A 22,863-nucleotide genomic window follows, 5' to 3' on the forward strand; every position below is an offset into this window, starting at 1 on the left:
GAACGCACTTTATGTAACATCTTAAAACTGCATCTGAATTTGCTTCTTTAAACTGAAACAATAAGTTCTAAAGGTGAAGTTTACTGCCCGCCAAATTCAATATTCAGAAAAAATTAGTAAAGTAAGTTTAGGGACTCCAGATAATGGAGATATGGACAACGCCTAGGTGTGTTGTTTTATGAGAATCTACAAGAAACTAAGGAAGATTCTTAGTTTTACAGTGGAAGACCTGAGTCAACACAATAGCTACCTGCCAAAGGGACTTTTTAACCTGTCAGAAACTAAAAAGATTAAAGGGTGATCTTCTCATATGCTTATAATAGAAGATTGATTCATATGATTTTACTTTCAAAATCAACATACAAAAAGGAAAGTGGGGAAAATGAAATGCGTCCTACATGTGTTTTGAGAAAAAGGAAAGGAAAAATTGTCGGAAAGGATAGGCGATGTCTACTAATGGACTGACGAATTGAAGACTAGTAGCAACAGAGACATTTATTAAAGAAACCAAGGAAGATTCTTGTGGAAAGACCTGAGTCAACACTAATTTGCAGCACCAGCAGCTCTCCAATTTAGTACCTGTGAAGCCCAGTCATAGTCATTATACCCTTGATTGGAAAGATCCGGATACAATCACTGTACTAGGGAAACATTTATACAGGTTTTTCAATCGAGGATGAGTTAGGCAATGTAATACGAAGATATGCAACGAAACATGCAAACTGATTACTTAAATAAACTTAATGTTGGATTTAATAGCCGGAATACAATGTCTGTATATTACATCTTAAAGTCCAAACAAGACATTTCGAGGACTTCTTGGTTCCATAATTCTTGACATATCACTCGCAAAACATTTTTACACTCATTTTTAAAGGCTTTTTGTTTAATAACTATTCGTATGTCTTTTAGGATACAAAACGTATAACTAATATCGAAGAGAGTACTATGTCCAGCAGTTAAATTTACCTCTGGTCACGCCAAAATGCGAAGTTTGAATTTTCCTTTTTTGGCACGGTGCCCTTATCTCTTAATAATTTATACCAGAGTGACGTCAGTCGGGACGAGGATTAACTATATTAGAATTACTAGGTGACGTCCTTGCGAAGAACTTCGACGCTAGAAGTCTGTTTACTATTCTATATCTTAAGCATGTTCCCGATTTAGAAGAAAGAAGTAAAGCGCAGTTTGCACACTGGAATAGAACTGCAATCAGTTATTGTGCGGTAGTCGATTCTAATGATTCTCTGCCGGCTGTACAAGTTGCTGAATAATGAATATGATTCTTAGATGAGAAGTTTTGATTGGAATACCTTGTAAAATTAAGTCAATTTAAACCTAATCTTTATGCTGGTGATTTGTTATACGTGACAGCATTCTACTATCAGAGCACGCATGATGCAATTTGTGCAAACACAAACTGGCAGTATTGTGTGACGACCGTTTCTTAGATTGATTTATAGACTGATGAGAATGCAAACGAAGGGAAACATTAACTACACAGAGTGGGTGGCTTTTAATGTTCAGTTAATTCATATATTTGTCGTACACTTATCCTAGGCTTCGTTTCACTAGTGAAGTAGAAGCGTAGCTTACGTTCGAGTTTTTAAAATGTCGGACTTAGGCTTATTTGTGTAGCATGTAAAGTTGATGAGTGTTAGCCTGAATACTTTGAATGGCATGGAATGTAATTAGGAAATATTCCATTTTTATTTATGTTTCAGATCAAAGAATTTGTCTTTGATGTATTTAAATGAGGTTTATATATATATATAAAAGTCATTCATAAAACCGCAGCTATTTATTAGCAGCGCCGTATATATTTTTAGGAATGCAACAAGCGAAATGGTCTTAGTTTCCATATTTTGTTTATGGGTAATGTGTCGTCGTAATATTTTTCATAAATGAACTGTTGCAGTTATTTGTACTTTGCAATTGCATTACTAGTAAGATTCTTAAATCTTCACATAATCATTTTCGTCCAATTCTTAATATTGTATTATGAACTATACCATGGAGACGAAAGCTGCATCTTACTATTGTGATTTTAGATATTTTGTAAAAAAAACAAAATCGAACGTTGTATCCGCATAACATACAGACTCTTATCATCCTGCGTTGGATAATTCTATTAAGTGTCATACATTTTTCTAGAAAGTTCGTGAATGTAAGATGATGTACTTGAAATTGCCATAAAGAGAGGAGAAAAGTGACTTGCATGAAATCGTTACAATTGCTTAAGTAAACATCTCAGTTCCGATGTTTTTGCTTTTATGTGACAGAGGCGAGTAATTATTCGCCTGTTTTAAAAACATATTTATAACTGGTACATTTACTTCACTGCATAAATGTAAAGTTAATCTGTATATCACTAACACGGTTAGTAACTTACAGATATGTCTAGTGCATTTATGGAGATTCATGGCATCCTCCAAAGAACTTCAACATTATCACTCCTCTGTCTAAACCATCTCTAAAAGATGCAGTTAACAATAATGGCACCTCCTTACCTTGAATTTTTAGAGAATGTTTATAGCCTGTTTTCCATGCTGATTGCGGTAAGTAAGGTACCTGAGGCAAATAAGGCCCACCTTATTTGAATAAGTTAGACAATTGTTTAGATTAATTGAAACAACAGTGTTCGTATTAAAGTTTGTATTATCACTAATTAAAAAAAAACACAAATAAGAACAATTCTTGGAGTAATTTATTTTAACCAAGTGTTTAAAAAACACCTTGTGTGGGCCTTATTAAACCATAGTAGTTTAATAAAGCCCTTGAATAAAATTAAATGTTTAAAAAAGAATATAACAATTATTTTTAATTATTATTAATTTTAACCATAATTATTAGCTTAAGAACAGTCATAATGGCATACAAATACGCCACATTCTTCTTTGGTGAGACCAACACACTCTTCATGGTACCATTTAAGACACCGTGTGCATCAGCAACTTTTCTTCTCTGCATCCATGGCAATACCACCTCTCTTTTGACACTCTGTTTGTTCCTTTATTTCTTTTTTTGGTTCTTCCTGTTTTTTAGTGAGAGCCTTCTCTTTCTTACTATCCTTTTCTTTGAAAAGATCGTTGGTCACTCTCTGGTCCTTATAATTTAATGCTTTTCTTCGTGGTGTTGCCTTTACAACTGCATAATTTGGCGTTGGCATTAACTCCTGAAACGATGACTTCAAAGAGTTTTTTATTTTTAGATTTGCCAATGGAATCTCATCATCGGAGTTATCTGAATCACAAGATGGAGGATTAGGACATGTTCTTACAGCTCGAGCAGGATTCAAAAATTGAGCTTTACGCTTAGAAATTGTTGGGTTTCTCTTTAGAAATAATTTCAACCTATCTTTTCCTGCGAGGTCACTTTCTTTATTGAAGTTATTCCTAATTTCATTTTGTTCGAGTTAAAGGGACGCCAATTGAAGCAAACTTTACTATTCTTTCTGCCGAGTTCTTCTCTTGTTCTTTAGTTAGCACAGTATTTCTTCCTAATCTTTTCGTCGCCTTCTCTGTCTTTAAATGGTTCCTCAATGTTCTTCTAGGTACTCCATAGCGTTCTGATGCTGCACGTTGTGATAGTTGTCCTCTTTGCACAGCTTTCATAGCTGCTTCTAATCTTTCATCAGTCCAAAGACCCCGTTTCTTCTTAACTTCTGACATTTTCAGAGGTCTTTAGCAATAAAATAAGTAACTATTATGAGCAATCACCAAAAAATAAAATCATAAATTATAGCAGTTTAATAAGGTCCAGTCCATCAACAAATTTACTGGGCCTTATTAACTACCGCGAACTAGATTAGATCGCATTTATTTTCACGTAAAATATGAATTCAAATGAATTAAAACATTTTTTATTATAAAACTGAATGTTGAAAGAACAGTTTAAATATAAAAACAATGCGAAAAGAACAATATATTTCATTGAAACTTACGAATTTTTGCGGCGTAATATTATTAAACGGGAAGACACAATCACCTCCCACAAAGGTCTAGGTCAAACTGACACAATACAGTCACTAGACAACATGGCACCACTGATTTGCCATTGCTTATTGCATCCTGTGTGTGTGTTTGTAAGAAACCAAACCAGCACAACTTTACCGTAAATGTGATTTTTTTTTTTTTTTTTTTTTTTTTTTTTTTTTTTTTTTTTTTAACGGGCCTTATTTACCTCAGGTACCTTAGATTTTATTGCGATGGAATGCTTGGGTACAAGAGGATGTATAATGGCTTCAGGAACATCTCTGACTTCAGTTAATTAAAATAATCTTTTTGGCGTCTCCAAAGACTGCATGGTAGTCTATTTCATTCACGGATGGCGTTCTCAACAGGATGCGGGTTCGAATCCTGCCGTGAATATGATTGTTAATGAGCTTTTTTGGTGGGAGATGAATTTCATCCCGGTGCTGAGAACCACAGCTCCGCTTCTTGTGAAGCGGTTTGAAGTTCCATGTTTGGTCTCTTGTAGGATTTCCAGACCAGGTAAAAAATGAATATATATATATAGTGAATTAAAAATAGAAAAAAAAATCCTTAGCCAGCCAGCCCACGATACGAATGTATCATAGGTTTACAAGTAAACCTTTCGTGAGAGCAACAATATTAAAAAAAAGTAAAGCAAACGAGGATACAGTATTATATACATTAATAGTGTCTGTTATTGTTTTGCGGTATGGAAAACCTTCTCATCGTTCGAGATCAGCTAACTCGCCTTCAGTTAAAAGGTTTCTCGTGTGCTAGACTAGACTGGTGCTGAAATCTTTCAAACTGAAGAGAAATAATTTGGTAACCACCAGGCAAAGAAAAAGTAGACGGTTATGTGCTGAGCAGGTGTCATCTCATTCGCTATTTCCGGAACCGTACATAATACAGAGGTGAAAGTTTGAGGTCCGCGCGGTTAGCCTAGTGGTTGTTCGCTTCGCAACCATATGCCTGGGGAAGGAGTGTTCTAGGTTCGATTCCCGTCGGTGGCGTGAGGAGCTGAAGGATCTTCCTCAGCCATAGCCAAGTTAACCAGTCTTGGGCGTGGACAGTAGGGTTTTCTCCCCCAGTTTATCCTGGGGTTTTTCATTCCACAAAGCAGGCAAACCGGCCTTGAGAACTCAACACTACGGACATAAGATGCACCGGGGCATAGGACTTGACCACCTTATCCTATGAACGGTTTATGTCCGATGATTAATAAACCTTCGACACCGCAAGGTAAAAGAGGTTAAAAAAAAAGGAAAAAATGACATGAGAAGTTTGAAAATTTATTTAATTACTCTTCCCTGAATTCTGTTAAGTGTCAACAGTTTACACAGCTTCTATATCTTATTAATAAAATTTTAAATTGATCGTAATACATTTCTAGTATTTAGGACTTGCTGCATGTGAACACTGGCATGCATTGAATAATTTGGCCATGTTTACCTCCAGCAATGCCAATTTATTTCTTTATAAATTTCAGTACGCTTTGCATTCAGCAGTATCCTTTCCTCCTTACACATTCCCATTTCCTTCCTTTTTTTTTTTACCTTTTTTTTTTTTTTTTTTTGCAAGAAGCTTTGTTTAATTCGTTTTCTTATCCTCCAGCTTCTCCCGTAACTGCTGTTTCTTGCGGCCTCTCCCCGATCCCTTACCCGCAGTGATATGGATGCCATAGAATCCCTCTCCAACGACGGCCCCCCTGTCACCTTAACGATTCGGTTGATTATGCAAGGCAAGGTGAGTTCCTCTCTCATCCTCCTCTCCTCATTCATTTACCTACTATTTTTTTTTCGTTTTGTTTTATGTTTTTACAAGTTTATACCTCCCATACTGATCCCTCCATTCCCTGGATGCTTCACAACACCTTTCAAGTGGACCTGCTCAGAAGCTGCAGTTGCAGATGTGTGTTTATCGCTTTTAACATAATGGAACAGCACGATGTGAAACGATACTTGTGTTTAGATTGCAGTCGTTAGAAAATCAACGATGTTCAGGTAAGCACAGAGTGGTTTGTATTCCAGAGGTCATCTAAAAGCGAAAATCTATTGGAAAAGTGAACATAAAGTATGATAACATTTGCGATATTTATATTTCACCTCAAGTAAGTTTAGTCTTCTCACGATATGAACTCTTCTTTAATTTGCCTCTGTTATTGTGACATTTGTCATGACCTACATACTGTGTATATGTATGTATAGCATTAGTAATAACTTGTGCACAGTCATTTGTTTTATTGTCCATTGCAATAATGTCTGCGCCTTATTACTTCGAATTTAAAATAATTTATATTACATAAATTTTTACCTTATTCATATCAATATATTTACAGATATTTGTTTTTGGAGTAGTTTTATATTTGTCTTTGATATTTATATTTGATTTTATTCATATTACAGTAAGCATAATGTATTATTGTTATTTATCATGGAACATTAATCATTTACAATACTTGAGTTACGTTTAAAGATTGGATGAGAGAAACATACTTTCCAGACCTGTCAGCAGTGAGGGGAGAGATAGAAACAGACTAGCTTTTCGGTATATTTTTCACTTTTTTTTTCTATGTGACCTCTAGCCACGTAAGGTTGTCAACCTATTGTATGTATGTTGGATTTTTATTTGTTGTGTATTTTTTTACGTAATGCGGAAACCCTACTCTACAGACCATACGCTGAACTTTTTTTCAAGCCACTTATCTTTCCCTTTTAAATTTTCTTCTATTCCCGTTTCTTCGCAATTTAATTTCAAAGTAATACTGATGTTTATGCATGTTACTGTTTTCTGGAATTGTGTTTTGTTGAAGTACTCTTTTGCCTCTACATTTCAATTCAGTTTTAGTTATTTACATGGAAGACTTGAAAAAGTTTTAATGTTTGATCTCTGTAAGTTCTCAGATTATATAATCCTTTTTTCAGCCACAGCACAATAATGCGCTATAGGTTTCGAGAAGGTTAAGAAAATGAGTGATGAAAAACTATTAATTTGATTCTTCTTGAAAGCCTTTTTTTCATCTGCTTGGGGAAAAAAAAAATCAAAGGAATGGAGATCATGTAGTGGGAAGTTCTATATATTATATCCTAATACGCCCTTTTAAGTGTGTGTGTGTGTGTGTGTGTGTGTGTGTGTGTGTGTGTGTGTGTGTGTTTCATGCGAATCACAATTAGAAAAATATTCTCAAAATGCAGTAAAAGTTTGGTCAATGAAAGTTAAATTGCGAGCTTTGCTATCCTCAAAAGCTTATTTCTTCCTCAAATTCATTTTACATATGGATCATATCGTTCGAAGCGTGGTAACGTTCTTGTTGTCCTTGATTGAAAATTCAGTAAGGTAATTATCATCTGGCTTCGTCGATTTCCAAAATTTGAACACTGGGCACAACATCAAAAAGGGACAGAATTTTTTATCCCTATGAACTTAAGATTGTCTTCGTATTTGAAGGGGGGGGGGCTGATATAAAATAAAGCCATGGTTTTGAGCAAAGAAAGTATTAGGTTTTAGGAATTGGAGCTTTCAGCTTGAATAATTCAGTATGTAATGTGACGTTAGCTATCATATGTTGGGAAGGAAAACATTTAGGACTTACTGTAATGGTCTCTTGGATAATAAAGGGAACTATAACTGTAACCCTTTATTATCGTCAATACAACCGCCCACTGCTCCATTTTATCATTAACAGCGGGGATCTTTCATACATTCACGAATTCTAAATTGCCATCCGACGTTTATGGATATGTTGAACTATTTCCGCCCCCCCCCCCCCCCCGGTGGGGAGATACTTTATGTTGAACTATTTTCTTATGCAAAATTTCATCTTATGTGTGTGCATTGGTAGAGTTACAAGCAGTGATGCTTCGACAGTCGCGTGTGATTTTAGAAATCTCATGCAGGTGAAGTTTTCATATGAGAATATCTGGTATCGGTAGATGGAATACGTGGACTTCAGATCCGACCTCTCGCTAAGCGCATGATCATCATTGTGCCATATTGTACTCCTCGCCACACAGAGAGATCACGTCTGCAAATAAGCAAGCAGTTGTAATACAGGATGATCCTAATTCGTGACATAAGGTAATCTTTCTTTTTCTTTCCGCATGAGCCTTTAAATTGATAGGAACCCAACGCAAGTCCTATATAGCTCTACGATTTCATTTATCAGTAAAATAACTGTTGTTTTGAATATATTTTTTTTATTTATACCAGTAAATGCTATATTAGTCCTATAATTAAAACCAGACTATTTACCAAGCGTATTCTGGTTTGCGTTTTGAATCTGATGGATAAAATAATGGACATATCGTCTCCAAAGTTCAACATGTTTAGGATATTTGAGAAGCAGTAACTCTCCACTTTCATCGTCGAGGCAGTATATGCACACCTATTAACTGGCAAGCTGCTTCGAAAGTATATGATCGCTGTGCACAGAAAACTTTTCACCAAGTAGCAATTTCAAAATATCCAAAAAGTCCCAACACTGAAATTTTTCATAGTTTCGAATTGTATCGCACGTCTGTAATTTGCACCAGAGATTCGCTATGAGTGATTTCAGTATCCAAGTTGAATGGCGGAGAAAATAAATTAAGTAGCCTTAAATTTATATCTTGAAAAGACGTCATGTTGAGTCTGAATTTCTTGTGCACGTTTTGTGAGAGAACTCCAGATGTATTTTCCGTTCTTAATTGGCGGAAGTTGAACTCCCATAACCAAAGCTTGTTCTAGAACGCCTCTTGTCTGAGATGAGACGATTTGCTGCTTTGTGATCGACATTCATTTCTAGTACTGTAGTTTAAAATAGCAATGCAGAGTCGCTTCACTGCTGATAATGCACCCGACGGTCTCCCTCCCCCCCCCCCCCCCATGCCAGCTTAATTATGTAAAAAAAAAAAAAAAGTGACGCCACTATTTATCTTATACAAATGAGTCGCGCGGTCAGCGATATATGCAAATGAGCCACGGTATAAAAGTGGTTGTTTTTGAGTGGTTTCCCATTTCGCATCTGGAGTGAGACATTTTTGTCTCACTCCAGATGCGAAATGGACCGGCCTCTACTAATCTTACAATAGCTCACCACCTAAATTTATAGGTTAAATGGTGTGTTACAGCTATATCCAAGAATAGTAGAGGCCGGTCAAAGTCAGGCGAAGGTAGTCAAATGGTTGCATGTGAGTCGTTCTTTGGTTCACAGAATGTGGAACCAATTCCACCAGTCACAAACAGCATCCAGGAGATACAGTGAAAGAAGGCCATCAGCTACAAACATTGGTGGGTACCCGATATCTCTACCTTTTTTCTCGCCAAAACAGGGGTGCTACCTCGCGTCAGCTATAGGGACAATGGTACTTGTTACCATTGTGGACAAAAGGCTTCACGAAGGAGGTATATATGCTAGGCGACCCCTATCTCCACACCACAGGAGAACATTTGAAATGGACCAGGCTCCACGTTAACTAAACACAAGACCAATGTGGGTCAGTACTGCTTAGAGACGAGTCCCGACTTGCTCAACAAAGCAATACCAAGTGCGCTCTGACTTCGAGAGAACCAGGGACACATTATCATCCCTCTAATATCCGTGAAAGGGACACTTATGGTGGAGGTGGTGTGATGGTTTGGGTTGATGCACCGACCTGTGTGTTTCCTAGCTGTGAAACCATAAATACTGTAATTTTTAGATATGAGGTCCTGGACCTACCCATTGTTTGTGCAAGTGCGACAGGGAGAATTCATCCTAAAAACGATAAACTCGTCGACCAATATCTTCAAGGAGAGACTATCGTACATACAAACTGGCTACCAGGTCTCCTAACCGTAATCCTATTGAGTATTGTCTATGATGGTCAAGGTTTCCCAAACTTTTGTTTTTTTTTTTCGTGGCCCGGTTATTTTAATACTTCATCTTCGTAACCCACTAAAATTTTTTATGGCCAATAGGTAAAATAAAACAGATTTGAATGTTCATGGAGTTTTCATTTATTATTATAATCAAGTCCGCGCGGTTAGCCTAGTGGCTTTTCGCTTCGCAACCATATGCCTGGGAAAAGAGTGTCCTAGGTTCGATTCCCGTCGACGAGGTGAAGAGCTTAAGGATCTTCCTCAGCCATACTCAAGTTAGCCGGTCTTGGGTGTGGACAGCAGGGTTTTTCATCCCGCAAGCAGGCAAACTGGACCCGTGAACACACAGGCTACAGTCATAAATACAGCAAGGAAGGCAACGGGAAACCACCTTGCGTCACTATCTCCCTAGTAATCAGCTGCAACCCTCTCAAGAGAGGAAGCCACACGATCAGATTATAATAAAGAAGCATTTCTTACAAAACTATAAAGAAATTAAACTAAAGCCAATTAATGTATTAATGAGAAGTGTGATGCTGCTTGTTAACTAAAAACTTCAGGTTTAGAGGCAAGGTACAAGTAATCAGTAAATACAAAAAAATACGCCCTCTCTCGATACTTAACTCAAACTGAACAAGCAGAGTGAATACGTGGCGGGCGAGTAAAAGAAACGCCAGATCGCCAAACGATTCGACTAGTGGAGCTGTTGCCATCGCGCAGCCTCGCCATTAGTTGAACATCGTTACCGCGAACAAAGAGACTGTGAAATGGCGACGCGGACGGAGCACGTTTTTCGTCTCTATTCATTAAATTATTTATTCATTAGTCCCGATTAAACGCTATTTACTTGTATTTTAGAGTTAAGTGATAAAAAAAGAAAACCCCAAAACGAAACACCTAGGTTTTCCAGAGTTTTTTTTTAGGCGACCCAGCATTTGGCTTTCGTAATCCGGTGCTGCGTCGTGACCCCACTATTTGGGAAACGCTGCTCTAGGTAGACGTAGTGCTGCTCTTCCCTCACTCCCCCGAAACATTGAATGATTTAGGAGGGTTTTGCAGGAGAGATTTTCCGAATTTTCCCAATATTCATCTACTAGGAAATAACGACAAATCAAGCACTACAATTAAAATAATCTCCCTCAAAAACAAACACATTTCAAAAATAATTGAAATACAACAAAAATTGTGGAGGGGAAAAAATCCATTTAGAAAAGAGACTTCCATGGAGACTTTGGGGTTTCAATATTAACATTAAAGATGTGCACCACCCCCACTTAGACATCCATATTCCATTGTTATGCATCACTGAACCTCAAATGGCATCATCCCAATTTCCACCTTACTTTTTTACATGTATACTGCTTTCCATAAGAAGGGTGGAACATGTTTTGGTCTCGGGTCTTAATGTCCAATACCAAAAATTAGCTGACTCGGAAGCCTATATATGACCTGCTTTGGCTCCAGATTTCCTTTCTTCATTTGTTACCGTGGTCTTTACTGCCATCATAATTCTGGTGACTATACCGACCTTATCACATACAGTCTAATTACCTAAACAGCGGAATAATTTTTCTTGGGTATGTTAACATCTATTATTCACACGGACTTCCATCTTTTCCCCCAAAACCCTGGGCCTTCTTTTAACCAGCTCTCCCTACAAATGCACTGTTGATCTTTCTCTCTCTCGCTTGCTAACTGTGACCATAACCTTGTTCATGTTACTTTTTATAGATCGTCTTTTTCCCAGCCAAATTCAGTCTCGTATCTCATATTGCCAATTGGGGATGATCTTCGGGATTTCTTTTCCATGGTCTGGTCATGTTTCTGCTCTCCTGATCCAAGCATTTATTCCGATCAAATAGGTGAAATTATTCTTACTGGAATGAGTGCCTTTTATTATCCACCTCACTCAAAACCTTTCCCCTTTATCCAAGCCCTGAATCTCCAACAAAATGTGCCAAAGACCAAGAACTACAATATCCCTTTGTATATTCAGTGGCTTACACTACAGTCCGTAACAAGTGTATTAAAAAAAAAAAAAGAGTCTAACGCACACTTTGTAAGTTTCGAATACACTAAGCTCGTCTCCTACTCAAATAGCAGTTTAGCCTTTGGGTCCCTCGATAAGGCTCCTAATGAAACAATGGAAAGATATAAAACAGCTCTCTGGACATCTTGAACCCATGTTTAGACGACTAAGGTAAATCTCCTACTATTGCACAGATTGCTTACTCTGGTCTCACCAGAAAAGATTCATACTAATTGAGTTCCCTGGTGCAGATAATATCTCTCCAATTATACAACGAACTTGCAGGTTTGAGGCATCACAGTTTTTAAAGATAATGGTTTTGAATATAGTTGCGCCTCTATACGTTTGGCAACGCTTTCCTTAAACCAGTGGTCGCCAAAGGGGTCGACAGAAAAATATAAGGCATCATTGTATGGGTATTATTTAATTCGGTTAACTTGGATTACTTCCATGACAAAAGACATGGAGGTAATGACAAAGCAATTAAGAGTGAATCGTGGGACCAGTACCTCCATCTTACAGGTCCATGAATAGGACCTGTAAGATAGAGTAAAGTCATGAAAACAGTTACTGAGGCCAATCAAGTAGGCCAAAATGACGTATTTACCAATAAACGGATGTTGGTGGTTCCTGCCGGCCGGCGCAGTGGGAGCGAGATTGCAACACGTACGTGGTTCTTATTTACTGATACTTCCAAGTATTCGATCCCAGTCTCATTTTTGTGCATCGACATACAAGTGAGCGTTAATGTTCTAAAATTCATCAATATACATATTATAATTCAATCGTTATTCATTCACGAACTAAACTTCTCTATGTTGAAGAGTTGAGCAGCGCTGGTAGTAATACCACTGATATTACTAGTGATAGTAGTAGTAATAGTAATATATTATACTTACAATAAACACTGTAACTATAAAATAAACAATCTAAAAACTCACACAAGCCTCTTTTTTTGTCCTATTATAATTACGTAATAGTAAAATATAGGGGGTCGATAACAAGTCAAGAAACTCTTGAAGGGGTCGACGGGCAAATAACTTTGGCGACCCCTACCTTAAACTATCAAACTGTGCTATTGCCCATGCCTTAAGCACAGAGAGAAGTTAATCAAATGACATGCAAATAGCTATTTCATATGCATGCTTAGCGCCTTCACAAGAAAGTATTTCTTTCAAAATGCAAGTTGATACGTTTAAAAATGTCACAAATGTATATAGTACAGAAAAGTGTAATACAAAAACGAAATAATAGTGCATTTGAAAGGAGATAGAAACCAGATACGTTTTACAGGTTGGTTTATCACATCTGCTGCCCAAATATGGTGTTCAATTTGTGAACAGTTTATCCAAGTTAGAAAGGGGTAGGTGGGAAGTGTTACTTACGTCATAAAGCGTGCTCAAAATTGCTACAATAAAAATTCTTAATTGAATTTCTATTGTGAACCGCCACATAAGAGTTCGTACATTTATATCAATACTCAAATAATGCAGACAACAGTCAGCTAAAAACAGCCTGTCCTCGTTTTGTCCGACATACAAGATTTGATCTGCGCAGTATCTAATTTAAACGCATTCTTTCATAAGAATTGCTCCTTTTTTTGTGGGGGGGGGGGCGCTGACACTCGCTCCAATGCCCCATTAAAATACTTTGACAATCATGCTATGCATCCACTCGGCAGATGTACGAGTTAAATATGAACCCGAGGGGGTCTATTTTGGTTCGTTTGTTAGGAGAACAGATCCCTGTTGTACCTCCATCGCCAGTCATAATTACGAGACTCAACAAATGCGAACTGGAAGTGTTCACTTGTAGTTGAATGTTCATGTTCTACACGGTTAAATTGATTGAAAATTGAAATCAGGGTTGTAAAACTCGCACACAATATTAAACTAGTCCCCCAAGAAACCCTCCTCGTGGATAGCATCCTAATGTCCAGCTGATATTTTTAATCTTCTGACTGCTGTATTTGAGGTCTAATCAGCTACACTGACATCATATCGCAACTCGGTCACAGGTCTTGCTTGCTTTAAAGCGAGTCCAGCATGGCCTTCATTTCCGAATAAGTTCACGTATTCAAGTGCAGTCTGCACTCGATTAGGCCTTTTGTATATTCTCGGGATTCTGACTTGGTCAAATGTCATGAGAGTATTTCAAGCTTGAAACATCTCGTTTCGATTTCTTTGTAAATTTTTTCTTTGCCATACGGAATGGCAATACTGTGACTCTGCCATGTGAGTTTGCATTATAATCAAGACAATACGTTTGTTGTTTAAATTAGAAGTTTCTTGCTACTTCTTGGGCCTAATTACATAGGAGAGTTAATCTTTACGGATTGCTCTCGTACTAAGTGCAATAATTTTTTTATTACCTGCTATGAAATCTGGCTTCAAATGCCGTGAAGAATGTGGTGAATCTTGATGTTTTCAAAGCGAGATTTTTTTTTTCTTCCCGTCTTTCGGCGGAAACTTTATACAGTATAGAGACAAACACGAACCGCACAATTACATTGGATATTCTTTTAGAACCAGGAAGAACACTAGTTACTTCAGGGGCAGACTTTCTTCATTATCTGTTTTGGAAGTTGATCCTATCGGGAAGATTATGCAAACCAGCGCTCTTTTAAATAGCTTGGTTTATGAATTTGGAAAATGCCCTTCTTTTCAGAATGCGTAATTTTTCATCCAAATAGTGTCGAAATGTATCACAATGACCGCGCGATTTGCAGAAAATCTATTTGTCTTTTAATTAAAAATGGACCTTTATATTTTTATCTTGAAATTGAAATAATAAAGTCGCGCATTTATAACAGAATTTCTTTCCCAACAGTTAAATAAAATGTTCAAAAATGCCATTAAGTCAAGGTCTCTTAGATCAAGTTTTAATGTACGTGGTTAAATAAGGGAAAAGTACAGAGTTGAACAAAAATCCTGACTTTTTGCTGTTTATGAAATGAAAATTTCGCCACTATATCTGGCCGCGTCTTGTCAATTTTTTATTCATACAAATGGTTTACAATATCGACAGCTGTCCTAAACGTTGTTTGAATGCTATGAAAATGGAATGAGTGTTTATGGATTTATTTATTGATGAAGGCGGTAGCTGAAAATAATATTGGGTTGCGATATACGCAGGCTGAGACATAAATCGCCGAACAGCAGTTGAAATCGGAACTAATTCTTGTGGGAGTTCGACATAACGGTTTAGATGAGAGGAGGACGAGTAAATATTTCTGTTCTCGTTGGAGCTCATGATGGTTACGTGAGAGCAAGAAACTTCAACCGAAGTCATCATCAGTATTGTAGGCGTCAATGCACGTAATAGTTCGCACTATTCAGCGGAAGACGTTTTCGGGATTCAAGAACAGTCCGCCCCTGTATACAGAGATGACATTATCGCCACTTCACCATTCCCCTTCGTGCCGGTAATCCTTTCCGCAGTCAGGCCACGTTGTCTCATTTCCATGTTCTGGGTGTGACGGGTGCTCTACTTGACCATACATCACAGCAGTGGTGACGTGTTTCAGGAAATCTTGCTTCAAGGTGACCTTGTGTCGTTAACGGGGGGGGGGGTCGAAATCGCTTCTTTTCACTATCTGAGGAATTGTGTATTAAGAATATGTACGGCTGACTGAAATAGGTGCTGAGTATTTTTTCCGAGTCAATTTCCCCTCGCACGACGGAGGCAGTATCCGAAGAGCTCCGCTTTTATCCAGTGGAAACTCAGTTAAGCGATCCCAGTAAGTGATAGCCCGGTGAAAGTCTTTTACGAAATCCGATGGCTTTAAACACCCCAAGTATATGGTTATATTCATAATTTGTGGAAAATTAACAAATTTTATTTATTTTTTATGATTTGCATTACTCCACGACAGTGGTCAACGGATTCATTCATATGCGGAAAAATTGGAATTTAAATATCCTTGCCGTAGAGCCAAATGACGTTTTATTTTACCTGCATCTAAAGTAGTTTGATGCTCAGTAAACGGGTTACAACTTGCAGCACGTTGTTTTCTATTTCGTTCATTGCAGCGTGATTTCGCTAATGAAATTTTATGAAACTTAAGTTCCCATTTAAAGCTTTCCATTCAGTTGAGAGAGAGAGAGAGAAACGCTGTTTATTAACCAGCATTTTAGTTAGATACCGGATTTCACAAGTCAACACTGAAAGTGCTGAAAAATGTCTTTGTAAGATTAAAATATTACAATTTTTGCTTTTCCCACACGTTGAAGATCTCAATTTGTAAGGATGTGGCAAACATTGATAATACTTCTGTTTCCCCCCCCCCCCAACACTGTAATTATCAGGTTCAGTCACTACAACTTCTACTGGTGCTGCACCCGCTAAAAACTGTAAAAGCTAAATTATGCAGAAATATGAAGACGTGATAACTATTCCAACAAACAGACAACTGTTATATACATGTCACCGTTGAGTTTATTCTTCCTATTTTGATTTCGTTAACAAACGTGCACATTAAATAACCCAACCTACTTTGGTTTATTTGGAGATGATTCTCTGAAAATTGCAACATTGACTCCGTCCTGATAATCAGCGAAATTGTAGTAACAGAAGGCAACTTCGCACATTTAGATATCTTGAGAGGAAAACATTTCTTGATACTAGGAGATTCTAAGGCTATTGCATTTCATGTAACCCCCCCCCCCCCCCCACAAAAAAAAAAAACATGCTTACTGTGTTAGTGGCATGTTTAGTTCTTAACTTAAAACTATCGGATAACCGTGTGCTTGCATTTTATTCACGAATGCCACAATAAGTTCATTCGCACTCTTGTTTGAACAGCATGTGATATAAACAGACCAGAATTGTTCGCTACGCATAATCCCGGCAGCTGCGAGTTACGGAGATCGGTTCGGCAGTGACACTTCTCCAGTCACTTCGCATCCCGAGAAAGATTTTCTTCCGCAGTTGACCACCTGCCCATTTCGCAAGATAGAGTTACTACGCCGTATATTGTCCGCCGCAGTGCATTTTTATCCTCTCCACCCTCCATAACGGTGATATTTAAATCGAATAGGGTATGGCAGTCAAATTTTATCGAGGCTTAAAATTGGCTGTCTGCAACGCACGCTGTCGACCACCAAAGAATGCTTTAGCAGCATACGGCACCATTTCACGGCCAGCTACCTCCCCCCCCCCTTCTCGCAAGGGCCACAACTGCATTCGCGATTACTTAGATATTCCGCTGGTGTCGGCCGTCGCTATCATGACGGAGGAATGTATAATCGGAAAAAACTCCGATCCCTCTGTGTAGGAGTGTTCTTCTGCCCGAACGCCAGTGGACACGTCTCGTTCTTTCGTCAAGTTTACGACTCTCGGGTCTGTATGAAGCTGTCTTGCTTTCGTTATGTGAGCCAGACAACGCTAAGTTTGTTACAAGCAAGCGAATGCGATCGGGTTGCCTCCCCACTGATTTGTGTGCGCGCCGGAATGGAGATTCGCACGGCAGCGGAATAGAATGGCTTCCTAACATCGTACAACTAATAACTCACTTGCAACAGTGAGCAGTATTTTCCATCTATCACTTAGGAATTCGATGCTTTTTATTTATTTATTTTTTCTTACTTGGAGTCACTGATTAATGCCAAGACGCGCATGAATTCCCTTGTAACGGCTTGTCACTTAACATTACACTTAAGTCGGCTTTTTTTTTCCTTTTTGTTTTTTAACCGGATATTAGTGAAACAGTGCGATAGTGTCGACCAATAGGATAGCTCTCCTTCACATAATACGCTTTGCATAACAATGAAACCTTCCTGCAATTGATGCACGGCATAAAGAGATTCGACTTTGTGGGCTGTACACACACACAATCGTCAGTTTCCTTTAGGAATTTTGTGGAAAAGATTATATTCCTATGGAAACTTTAAACACTGGCTATCCAGACAAAAAGAGAAAGGGGAAAGGAGGGAAAAAACCTCAAATATCCTTGTGGAATACTATAATAGGGAACGAGTTTGTGTTTTCGGGAGAGAATGCTTTCTCTCGCTGTTCTGTGGGCCAAATCAGTCCCAGGTGGAATACTACGAAGCGTTTCTCGCAAATTTGATTGACCTAAGAAGTTTTCTTCTAAGTTTTGGCTTTCCCTAGACAAATGAACTAGAAAAACATGCCGAAATAGTTTCTTGAAGACATAAAAATAATACAGCACTTTAAACACCGGCAGGAATAAAAGCCTGCACTACTTATTGCTAGTAAACTTTATTTACGACTAACGTAATTTATTCCGTATGGAACAGCCAACTGAGGGGAAGGGGTGAACGAATATGTTTCGTCGGTGTGCGCAAATAGTAGAGACGCAAATAGTAGAGATTGACAAGACAGCCTTGACGCACACGCACAGGGTATTTTATAATAATATACGTTCTGCGATTCTTTGATAAATGTTCTTAATAACGGCATCCGGTATTAAAACTCCATGTAAAAGTCCGTATTTAAATTGTAGGCATTCTCTCGAATACGCTGATTAGATGCTGTTGATGGCACGCTGTTTCTTTGTACGAGGTGTAGTGGAAAGTACTAGTAATGAAAATGCATACTTTACTAGTAGAATTAATTCTCGCATCCATCGGTGGGATGTTTATTGTAGTAATTCATCTACTAGAGGAGAGAAATGTAATACATGCCAACTATACTACATACTTTACTTAGGAGGAAGATCACGGATTATTAAGCTGAGGATTGCGCAATTGGTTTACAAACTGCGTTTACAACTTTTTCATAGGAAGCCACATAAAGTGGAGGAGATTTGGGGAACGAATATATTTGCGATTTGCGTGAATTTTTGAGAATAACAATTTTAAAGCAGAAAATAAAATAACATTTTGAAGTATTAATACATACTGGTACCATTAAACATAGCTCGCTTGTTTCTAGCATTTCGATTACTTTTGATACTATGAATGTGTTAGGCACTACTACCCTGAATTAACTAAAGTGACTAGCTTTGTGTATGTCGATTTGGTGCGACAAATAGATGGTTTCTTTGGACTCGCACTTCGTAATGCTTTTTGCAGTTCTCTTTTGTCCTCATTTTCGCTTATAGACCTCTAACTCTTGGATTCTTCTCTTGAATATATGCTTTAACCAGATTTTTCTTTGTCAGTTGTTCACTTATTCAGCAATCATCTTGCAGTAGCACATTAAAAAAACAAAAAAATAAATAAAATAGCTTCTTCGCAGGTTCCCAGAAGAAATCGTATTGTTAATGGTAGAAGTATAATAGGAAAAGGTTAGCTGCTTTTGAGATGTAGAATTACAAGAGACTGTGGAGGACTCATGATGTACTGCAAAATGGACAAATAGATGGGTGCTGAAAAGGATCGGTAGAACTTTGGCTCCTTGTTGACAGGAAAAAAAAAATTAATAGTTTGGACACGTTGTAAGAATGGGAGTGGACTTCTCAAAACAGTAACAGAGTAAAGTTCCTGGAAAAAGAAGTAGACCTTCAATGAGATGGATAGATGGTGTGTCTGGAGTGACTGGCCTTCAGAGAGTTGAAGTCTCCAGAAAAGCATACAACGTGACCTGGGGGGGGGGGGACTCACGTGGCACATCACTCAGGAGTAGAGTAGTGTGGCCATACAGCATTTGATGATTTCCATTCAAAATGAATACTCTATTAATAGAATTAATTAATATTATGTAATGGTTAAAAGGCGTATATTCTTTATTCATACTTCAAATGACAAGTTTTAAGAACATCTATTGATAGTGAACGTGGAAATCATAGTTTCAACTTGATACATTGTACCAGCCCCTTAGCGCCACTTCCTTTTACGATTTATCAATTACAAAAAATGAAGATGGTTTTCTAGTAATTTAACTAACCTTAATATTTGATATTTGTTTCCGTTCGAAGCTGATAGTTGATTTTTTTTTTTTTTTTTTTTTGTTATTATGCCGAATGGGTTATAAATTGGCTAATAAATGATCTTTCTGCCCAGTTACAATCAATATGGTTTCCATACTGTTTATTTGTGGGTAGTGGCGGAACTTGAAAAGGTCTCCGTAGGAATTCTTTAAAAGGGCCATCGATAACTTGCTACGAATGTCTTAAAGGTGAATTATGTGCTGCTGCATCTTCAAGGTTATAGCATACGATATATAAAATTTTTTGGTTACTTTTCATTTCTTTTTCGGTAACCTTGCTTTAAACTTATGTTTGCTTTTTAGTGGAAAGATCTTTAAGGATGTTTTATTCAGTGGAGGTAAGTCCTGTGTTGGAGGGGTCTATTAGAAAATGCTTAGTTTTCAGATACAATCACCACCCACCATCGTGATTTCATAAATATTATATTTGTATCACTAAAGAAATTGATTTTTCTAGAAATGAAGCAAGTTTCAGCAGAATTAATTTTAGTGGAAATCTAGGAACGCTAATGCTAAAACTGTGAAGTTTTTGACGAGAGAGGAAAAGAAAGATTAGTGTCAAGGAGCGAATAATCAAATTCATCCCCAGAAAATATAAAGAATCACATTAAATTACAAGCTTAGTGATGAGAAACGGTCTCTGCGAGATATGCTTTGATGCATCAGCGCTGAAAGCGTGATACGCCGAGTAATTCAAAACGGCGCTTTCACACAGAAATATGTCGATGTTGAACAACTTCGTGACTATTTCCTTCCGGGGGAAGGAGACCATATCACTTTTTTTTTTTTTTTTAAACGAAAGCCTCCGCTGCCCATTCAATTTCGACGAAACCTTTCGGTTGAGGACTGGGGTTCTTGTAGGACGTGAAGAATCCTTATAGAGGCTTTTCCAAATGAAGATGACTTAGCTGGCTCATATGGAAGTTTATCCGCTAGAAACCAGTTAGGAAAACATGCATCTAGACATAAGACCAACGATCTTATTGTTAAAAATTGAATACGAAAGCCAGAGATACTTGGCAGGTAGGTGGCCCTGTAAGCGTCAAGGATTTTTATTTTACGAATGTTCATGAAAAGCTCTTTTTGCATCGTATAAAGTAGTTCGTTATTATTTTACATGTAATAATAGTAAATTTAACTAGTCTTAATTCTACATTTTATAATCGTCTTTATACATGGAAGCTAACAAGACTTTGTAAGCGGGATACTTAACGAAAAAGTTTAAACCTTGCTCTCCAAAACAAATTCACCTTTATTTCGTCTTCAGTATTCTTTCTACAACCCCCGCGCCCGACACACACTTGTTAAAATTGCGGTTGACGAAAGTGAAATTGCAAACGTTGCAATTTCATCGCTCATTCCTTTTGATGTTTACAATTTGGAAGTTGATCTGCCGTTTATTGGCTAAACCTTTTACTAAAACAGGACTTTTTTTTTTTTCATTTTTTATTCGCGTTGGTGTTTTGTATTAGATTATTAGTTTATTACAGAACGCTTCATTGACAGCGTTCACTGATGAAAGTGAGGACTTTAACTGAAGTAGTCGTCCTCAATATTGGTTCTGGTGTGACGTGAGGTCTGATTTTTTTTAATTTTATTTTTTTTTATAACATATCGTCCATAATCCTTTAACTTTTTAAATGGTTTTGTGTTCTTTGAAGAAGTGCAGTTTGACAAAGATCCGTTTATTACAAGATTTAATTTAGTTATTGCTTGTCATTTGCAGACATGAAAAGCATAACTACAACTTTAGCGCATCTCATTCATTCCCAAAAACATCGGGTTTTGAACGATCACAAAAGGGTTGACAATGCAGCAACAGCATCGTCAAAGTACTTTGAAGACGTAACTAATCCGAGTTCCATCTTTATTAGATAATTTTGTCAGAATAGGTGAAAAATACACTCAGTTACCCGAAGAAGAAGAGTATATAAAGAGAGCAGTCTGGGACGTTTGATGTACTGCATTGTCAATTCTTGTCTACTCTTAAGTTCTCTTTCACCTATAACACAAAACGAAAGGCTTCCACTGAGCGACTGAGGAGGGTCCGTTACACAATGAGGGTACAATTACCCTGTGTATGTGTGCGCGCGCGTATGCACGGAAACAAAGCAGCGAAGAGAAAGATATCACTGGAGACAACAGCATACATTTGAGAGATGACAGTGACAACCTTTTACATGTCACTAGTCAAGGCCGTACAAAGATAAAGGGGCGAGGGAAAGGAAAGGGGTCGCGAAGTCTGTGCGCCGCAATTCTCCAGGCCGGGATATCAGTAGCAGCTGCGTTCATGCCATTACGGACACGCGCGACCACTATTTATAGTCCTCCCCTGTCTAACAAATTGCTACGGTCCCGTCGGCAGCCAGCAGCGATAATGGCGCAGTGATCAGACCAGGTAATCAATTCAAACTTCTCTGAATGCGAACGGCGATGGCAGAAAGTTCTGAATAAAACATGACCGCTACCGACCGTTTTGAAGGAGGGTGGAAATACGAATGATGGAGGGGATATGAGACTTATGCAATAGGGAATGGCGCTTTGCAGTGATAAGCCCGTTAGGTGGCGTTACTGTTTTTTCATGTAATTCTACGAACCAGTGTTTACAATCAATGCTAATTTTCTTAATTTTGGACAGTCGAACACAACAATCGTTAAACCTCTCAAGTTCTGTATTGGATGTTTACACTAACCTTTATGAATCGACCTTGAGAAGATTTTCTGTGCTACACATTCCGATAACGAATGTGAAGGACTTAAGATAATATGGATGGTGTTCTATAACATTTCAATCATGCATAATATTATTGTAATAGATAAGGAAATGGTTTGCAACGCAGACATCCGTTACTGTATTTACATTTTTCAACGAGCAGTGTAGAAATGTTTTATGCTACCTGTCCTGTGTTATCCTTTGGTGCTTTCTAGACCTATGCGAATGTTTTCTCATGAGAATGTTTAGAAACCATGTATACCAAAGTAAGGTACACTTGGGTTCTAAACAATAATTTCGTAGGATAAGGTGGTCTCTGTTATGCTCAATGAAATGAAGTTTTGTCTGTAGATTGCGTCCGATCTTTGATCTTGCGCGAGGAAAACAATCCTACATCGAAACTTAAATCTTTCCAGGTA

At 37.8% G+C, this 22,863-nt stretch overlaps 1 protein-coding gene across 11 annotated transcripts in view; it reads left to right on the top strand.

Annotated features, from left to right (window-relative positions):
* The window catches only part of LOC150098902 (poly(rC)-binding protein 3-like), a 435,954-nt gene that overhangs the window by 310,113 nt on the left and 102,978 nt on the right, over nucleotides 1–22,863 (top strand). For all 11 annotated transcript variants that reach the window (XM_090404980.1, XM_090404979.1, XM_090404969.1 and 8 more), the window contains one exon: nucleotides 5,586–5,717. In XM_090404980.1, the coding sequence (XP_090261106.1) occupies nucleotides 5,643–5,717 (75 nt within the window). In that variant the 5' untranslated portion in view covers nucleotides 5,586–5,642. The remainder of the gene's footprint in view (nucleotides 1–5,585; nucleotides 5,718–22,863) is intronic.

The sequence above is a fragment of the Typopeltis vanoorti genome, chromosome 15 (genome assembly GCF_054136105.1).
Source record: "Typopeltis vanoorti isolate ZY-2024b chromosome 15, IOZ_Tvanoo_1.0, whole genome shotgun sequence".
Taxonomy (NCBI): domain Eukaryota; kingdom Metazoa; phylum Arthropoda; class Arachnida; order Uropygi; family Thelyphonidae; genus Typopeltis; species Typopeltis vanoorti.